Source organism: Lactuca serriola, chromosome 5 (genome assembly GCF_051521515.1).
Source record: "Lactuca serriola cultivar US96UC23 chromosome 5, Lser_US96UC23_V15, whole genome shotgun sequence".
Lineage (NCBI taxonomy): Eukaryota > Viridiplantae > Streptophyta > Magnoliopsida > Asterales > Asteraceae > Lactuca > Lactuca serriola.
In genome coordinates this window covers 339727629-339735330 of record NC_136412.1, presented here as the reverse complement: position 1 = coordinate 339735330, position 7702 = coordinate 339727629, and the positions used below count along the sequence as shown (strand labels likewise).

The 7702-nt window shown below is 33.8% G+C and overlaps 1 protein-coding gene across 3 annotated transcripts; it reads left to right on the top strand.

Annotated features, from left to right (window-relative positions):
* Positions 1-1911: 1911 nt before the first annotated feature.
* Positions 1912-7197, top strand: LOC145055357 (uncharacterized). 3 transcript variants are annotated; one of them, XM_079003650.1, is made up of 17 exons: positions 1912-2276; positions 2483-2643; positions 3118-3568; positions 3648-3960; positions 4060-4206; positions 4280-4368; positions 4448-4540; positions 4694-4823; positions 5010-5074; positions 5197-5371; positions 5499-5699; positions 5782-5829; positions 5963-6115; positions 6189-6271; positions 6335-6450; positions 6583-6832; positions 6941-7197. In XM_079003650.1, exons 3-16 carry the CDS (start codon positions 3135-3137, stop codon positions 6642-6644), a joined length of 2109 nt encoding a protein of 702 aa, XP_078859776.1. In that variant the 5' UTR covers positions 1912-2276; positions 2483-2643; positions 3118-3134; the 3' UTR covers positions 6645-6832; positions 6941-7197. The 3 variants fall into 3 exon arrangements, with proteins under 3 accessions (XP_078859776.1, XP_078859777.1, XP_078859778.1); XM_079003651.1 differs by having other exon boundaries at positions 1912-2643; positions 6583-6706; positions 6803-6832; XM_079003652.1 differs by having other exon boundaries at positions 1912-2643; positions 6379-6450.
* Positions 7198-7702: the final 505 nt, after the last annotated feature.

Below are 7702 nucleotides of genomic sequence, written 5' to 3'. Positions count from 1 at the left end.
AATGATCCTGATTTCTTCAAGTTAGAATTAAAGATTCTTGTTAATAATATTTAATGATACTTATCATTTCTTTATCCTAATTATAGTGACTTGCTGTCAAGAAGCTTATGGATTACCAATATGGGGTCTTACTCTAAAAACTACAATATCGTGTTAAAAGTATACAAAGCTAAAAATTGTGGGGATTTTCAATCCTCATTATTTATTATTATTTTTTCCCTCTGAATATTTGAAATTACAATGCTATTTTTTTAAGTCGTTCTTAGACCATTTAATTTTTATTTGTAGGTTATCACTTCACTACTAAGTATAACAGTGAACTCATATCATTTTGACTACTTATATCATCAACACGCTGATAACTTTTCATTATATCACAACATTTTTTTTCATTATACCACTTATTAAAACCCATAACAACTGAGTATTAGATTATTCAGCATTTCGGGACTTCATGAAAATTTTAGACTTTGATTTTGAAAGTATGTTGTCGCGAAACTGATATTTTTTTGGATCTACACCCTCATTTATGGTGGTGACATTGTTTCTGTAAGCATTTCAATTGAGCTACTTAATGTTTTGGTTTATATATTTGATAGGAACGTAACGAGGACGACTTTGATGTGTAAGACTATAATTTTGTATCAATTTGTGTTTGATAAATTTTATCCCACCGCATCATATAAATGATTTATACCATGTTTGATTTTAGCTATATTGTATAAATTTGTTGAAGACATAAAATATATTGAATATTTGGAAGGTTAACATAGTCATTTAGTTTTATTCAAACTTTTTGTTCGGTTATACACAAAGAAGAAATTTATGCTAATTCAATATTTTGACATTTTTTTCATTATCATTGTTTTATTACTTAAAGTACTTAATTATTCGTCATTTCAATCATGTTTTATCTAAATATATCGTTTTACAATTTATTAATATTCATTACTGATTACTTAATATTTTTTAACTATAGCAATGTACTTTCAAAGTACATTGCTATTTTCGAAGTAATTTGTTATTTTGTATTATCTTGCAACATATGACATTTTAATAAGATTTTTCAAACTATTTTTCAAGAAAATAGTAATAGGACCATTACTATCTAATATAACAATATATATTTTTAGTACAATGCTATTTTGAGTTATCTTATGGAAATAGGCAAATCTTCATTACTGAATAAAATAACCTGAATAGAATGGTGTTGGTATATCAGGGTTACATGAAGATCAAATAGTCATCCCTTTCAAAAGTGGTATACATGTAACATCTTATACATATCACAAACACACTTCAATTCTTACTATACATACCCGATAACAAGGGCAATCCAAGCAACCACATATGTAAGATGCATTTCATCAAGCACATGTATTGCACATAATGGTTTGGTATATATGAAACCAAAAACCAATTTATATTTTTTTTGTCCATTACATTAATAGTATATTATTGTAAAAGTACTTGATATATTGAAAGTGCATTGCTATATAAATTAGAATTAGTATATTGCTATTATGGTTTCCTTATTTTTTTAATTTGGTTTTGTATACCTATGGATTCATAATTGTTGTTTCTTTCTCATTCATCATAGATTTACAAAGGAACTTTGAACATTTGAAATTTTGTAATTACAACTTTTTACAGTTTTTATGTTCTTTTACTTTGTCAACCATATACAACACGGGTTACAACTTATTTTTTAATAAATCCATAACCAAAATTTTCTTTGACGACTAGGCGATGGGAACTCCAACAAACCAGTTATGGGCCTTGTGCTTTTTACTTATAAAAAGAAAAGTATTAAATGTCATGAAATCTAGCCCATGGCCCAATTGGGCCTACATCACTTGATGAGTTCATGGTGACGCAATTAAAACGGCGCCTGAATTTTTGTATGGCGAGAAAAGAGAAACACGCAGCAAAATACCACTTTTCCCGCCACTGCTCCGCCGATGATTCACTCATCGACTCCGCCGGTCTCCCCCAAAACCAACACCACCACCGTCGTCCAGATCTGGAATTAATCTCCCTTCCTTCATGGAGTAGTTCTTCAATCATCGAGAATGAGAATTTCGAGATTCATTACTGTGTGATCCTTTGATGATCACCGTTACGCCTTCTCCGATCGGTTTTATGATGCCTCCAAACGATCGATTTTCTGATGCCTTCTTTTATATATTTTTGATCTCTAGATTTATCTCCGGGCTGTAGCAGGTTCGATTGGAGCCTTTGTCTACTATCAGCTGTTGTATCAGGTGCCCTTTCAGGTATGCTTCTATCTATAGGTTGTATCGGATCCTCATTGATGTGCATGGATATTGATCTAAATTTAGAGAATGAAGATGCATATACTTTAGCTTGCAAATCGGAATATATCAAAGTAAAGGTTGCAGAAATTATGAAAAGAGAAGTCGAGAAGGTGAAAATGGAGGCCCGAGGGGGAGTAGTGTGGTTGTAACTCGGGGATTTTCAGGCAACAGTTTTGTGTTTTGCTGCTCAAATTCTGTTGGACTTAATCGCATTTAGTCTGCGCAACAACAAACTTAAGGTCCCCGAGGCAATTACCAAGGAAATCGTGAAGTTCAAACAACTTAGAGCTCTCTGTCTAAACGATAATCCAATCCTACAGAATTTGTAAGTTTCTATTTTGCATATAAAGATCTATTTGCTAATATTTTTTAACTCATAGCATTGAAAATCCAATCATACAGAGTTTGTAAGTTTCTCTTTAGCACATCACACATCAATAATACCAAAGGAATCCGCTATGAATAATATTGAACAAGAATTGGCATTTAAGAGCAAACTGCACCACTCATTAGAAGTAGTGAATGTCATAACTACAGATACACATGTATCAGCTATCTGAAAGAAAGAGAAGTCAAAAAAAAAAAAAAAGGAACAAGATTTTAAAATCAGAAGGAAATGGAACACGATTGGCCAACAACAACCACAATCCTTAATGTACAGGCAAAAACTGAGTATTACGACTTACAAATCTAATGTTGAATTAGTTAACAAGTATAAGCTTCACGTGTATAAGATCTATGTATATGAGGAATCGGGGGTGGTCTTAATGATGTCTGAATTCTGATGTGGTTGTTACAGGGAGTTTTTGGTATGTGATGATAATGGCCTCTAGAGCAATTTTAAGGCAGAGACGACTTCTTCTTCCCAATTGCCTCTATCATGTCTCTGTTAGTTCATTCTCCACCAAGTACTCAGGGGTGGGTTATGATCCTCTTAAAGCCTTGGTGTTGGACAACAAAAAGAAGCAAGATGCTGCATGGAATGAAAAAGTAGGACATATGAGGATATGGCAATCTATACATTATACCACTACTACTACTACCACAAGTGCAACAGATGATAATAATAAGAAAAAGAGAAAAAAAGAAGCGTCCCCTGAAGAATGCGATCAAGCTGTTGAGGGCTTAAGCAGTGCCAAGGCTAAAGCAAAAACCAAAAAAGTGAAAGAAGCAAAATCCATTTTCCACAGGACTTGTGGTGTGTTATCGGGTATTCGTCCAGCTCTAAGAGCTGTAGCTTCCATGAGCAGGTAACTTTTTCTGTTAAAATTCCAACAAGTGTTTGTGTTTGTGTAAGTCTCATTTGTTCTATAACTTTGTATTGAGAAGGGAAGATTGGGGTAAGAAAATGAGTCACTGGAAAAATGAATTTGTATCAAGCATGAAGCATTATTGGTTGGGGATTAAGCTCCTTGGTGCTGATGTGAGGATCAGTTCCAGAATGCTTCTAAAGCTTGCCAATGGAAAGAGTCTCTCAAGGAGAGAGAGACAGCAACTCACACGAACCACTGCAGATATCTTTAGACTTGTTCCTGTTGCTGTTTTTATCATCGTACCTTTCATGGAGTTTTTGCTTCCAGTATTCTTGAAAGTATTCCCCAATATGTTACCTTCTACTTTTCAGGACAAGATGAAAGAACAGGTATCTTAATTGCTTCAACTACCTAGACCTAGTCTTCTAAACCTCTTCAAAGTTTTTCTTTTTATGGAGGATTTTTATTGGTGTTTGATTTTATTGTAGGAAGCATTGAAAAGAAAGCTAAATGCAAGAATAGAATACGCAAAATTTCTTCAGGATACAGTTAAAGAGATGGCAAAAGAGATCCAAAACAGCAGGAGTGGAGAAGTTAAGAAAACAGCAGAGGATCTTGATGAATTTCTTAGCAAGGCAAGAGTGTTGTAGTAATCACCACTTCCAAAGTATGCTTCTTTGTTTACAAATTTGCAATGTGATGATACAGGCTAGAACAGGTGCTGTTGTTTCCAACGAGGAAATATTGGGATTTGCAAAGTTATTCAATGATGAACTTACTCTTGATAATATCAGCAGGTTGAGTTTTCAACTTTTCTTGTATATAATTATAATATATCAATGTTTCCTTTTTTAACCCTGATGTGTTGTTGATTAGGCCTCGTTTAGTGAATATGTGCAAGTATATGGGAATCCAACCTTATGGGACAGATGCTTACTTGCGATACATGCTTCGCAAAAGATTGAGATGGTGAGATTTCTTTCTTATTTGATATATAAATTTGTAGTAAAGTTACACTGTTTTGCCATTTTATGAAACCATGTTTCAGTTTGTTACCAATTTGGTAAAGTGAATAATTGTAGTGGCTTTGCATTGCAATTACAATGAGAGTTTGGTTTGTAGGATAAAGAGTGATGATAAGATGATTGAAGCAGAAGGTGGTGTTGATGCTCTCACTGATGATGAGGTTCGTGAAGATTGTAGAGAGAGAGGCATGGTTGGATTACTCACTGTGGAGGAAATGCGTTATCAGGTTTCATTTCAAATTTCATGTTTGAAAATATATTTTTGGTAAGCAGACTTCAAATTAAATTATCATTTGCATGGAAAAAAAAATCAACACACAAGAACATTAAGCAATTTCTGTTTATGGAACAGGTTAATGAGTGTTATATAATCAAAATCCATTGAGAAATTTTGTTTTATGAATGTTTTGCAGCTGCGTGATTGGTTGGATTTATCTCTTAATCACTCTGTTCCATCTTCACTCCTGATCCTTTCCAGGTTAATAATAATAATAAATAATAAAGTAGTAGAACCGAGATTCCATCATGAAAAGAAGAATGTAGTTATTGAAGTGGAAGGATGCTTAATAGGGATTTGTATGATTTATGTTTTTTTTGCAGATCTTTCACTGTATCTGGAAAGTTAAAACCTGAGGAAGTTGTTCGAGCTGCATTGTCTTCATTACCTGATGAAGTTGTGGACACTGTTGGTGTTACCTCATTGCCATCTGAGGATTCTGTTTCAGAAAGGAAGAGAAAGCTCGAGTTTCTTGAAATGCAAGAGGAACTCATCAAGGTTACAATCTACTCTCTTCTGAAATGAAATAGAAATACCCATATTTTGAATTTTTGGTAAAGGAGTGTATGTTATGTTGAGATTGGGATCCCAAAGAATCATGAGATTACTTGCAATTGCATTATAGGAAGAAGAAGAGAAAGAGGAAGAGGAGCAAGCGAAGAAGAAGGAATCAGTTGGAATTGAGAAAGATGTGACATCATTAAAAGAGGAGATGATTAGCATAACAGCCTCAGAAGCACAAGAAGAGGCAAGAGCAAGAGCATTAGAAAAACAAGAGCAGCTCTGTAAAGTCAGTGAAGCTTTGGCTGTCTTAGCTTCTGCATCTGTAAGGATAAACAAGAAACAGTTTAATTAATTTGTGCATTTTTATTTTTATTTAATTACGTTTGTGGTGTTGATTTGTGCAGTCTGTGAGCAGGGAGAGAGAAGAGTTTCTGATGCTTGTCAACAAAGAGGTTAATATCTGTATCTAAATCTATGCCTGTACTTTACTTGTTGTGTATAATATTAAGAATACAATTAGTTATAGTGAAGTATAGAAAGAATAGAGTTATTAATTAGTTTTGTGTTACTGTGTTTTGGTTGCAGATAAATTTTTATCATAGTATGATGGAGAAAGAGGGAATTGATAGCAGAAAAGAGGCGATGGAGGCATATAGAGCTGCACGCATGGAAAGTGAAGATTCAACTAGTGATGAACAACCTGTAGCTGATGAGGTCTCTTCAGCCCTCATAAACAGGGTGAGAAGACATTTATCTCCCTTTGATCTAGTTACTCAACAGTCATCACACAGGCTTGCTTTATTATTATTAGGTTGATGCGATGCTCCAAAATCTTGAGAAAGAAATTGATGACGTGGATGCAAAGATCGGTGATCGTTGGCGAGTGCTTGACAGGTATGCTGTTTACATTTCATTAAAATTTGTAACATATGATATGATATTGGTTTATTACTTTAGAGATTATGATGGAAAAGTGACTCCTGAGGAAGTGGCATCTGCAGCCATATACTTGAAAGATACTTTAGGGAAGGAAGGGGTTCAGGAGCTTATCACCAACCTTTCCAAAGATAAAGGTCACCCATCTTACTTTACAATTGATTTCCTAAACATTGAGAATCCACCAACCACACCACACCACACCCTAATAACTTTGTTTTCACACCCAGCAACTTAACTTGTTATGTGTATGTGTACGTGTATGACAGAGGGGAAGATTCTTGTTGAAGACATAGTGAAATTGGGCAGTCGGGCAGAAGATGCTGACTGACTGATTGATCTCAATTCTCTCAACACCCACATATGAGATGAGATGAGATGAGATGAATAATGGTATTTGTATTCTTTTGTTTGATTTTACTAGTAACTAACTAGTATATGTATGACTTTGAATACCTTTTTTTTTTTGTTGCCGGATTGTGAGGCTAGCTTGCTGAGCTGAGTGGCATAGGCTTTGAGGTGTGAAAGTCTATCTATCCTATCTATGCTCTTAATTAATGACACTCACTTTCTCTAGTCACTGAAAATTTTGTTGCTTCTGTTACATCATATGTCAATAATTAACAGAGTTATGAAGCCTGGGCACCTTTTTTGCTCAAGGGACATATCATGTTCACCCTGGGATTCATTCATGATGGGATGGGGTATACCTTTTTTTTTTTTTTACATCAATAACAATTATTTATTTATTTATTTTTAAATTTTTGCACATGGAAGAGAATGTGTTGTGTTACTGGTAGTAGAAGAAATGCAAAATGCTTACAGCCTAATTTAGATAGATTGTATAAAAAATCATAATAAAATTCTCTCCGAATTCTTACAAACCTTCTTGATGCTTCTTTATTTGTAAGCTTGCTGGTTTTAGAATTATGAGTTTCATTTTGTGGTGCTTTATTGACTACAAGAACATTAAGACATGTTTGTTTTGTACAATGTTTTCTGAATGAATGAAATACATCAAATGATTCAAATATTAAGGAATCATAAACCATAATGTGCTTGGTTGAAGCAAAATACAGCTGATTTCATTAGTAAATCCTGAATAATTTTTTAGACTTTTTCATGTCTTTATTTTTTATTTTTAGTTGGCATTAGCACCATTGGCTCCGTATTATTTCTCCATATGAGGATTATGGGAGAATTTTGAACGCACATTCTAGACCGTTAAAACCATTGCAAATGATCAAATGACATCTGTCAAAAAATAAGTTAACTTATGAGTTCAAATAATTATTTAATTCTTTTCATCTATCATTTCCATTTGATTGGATTAAACATTTTTGTGAATATTTTCGCTTGAAATCATGTCAGTCCGACATTTATAATCTT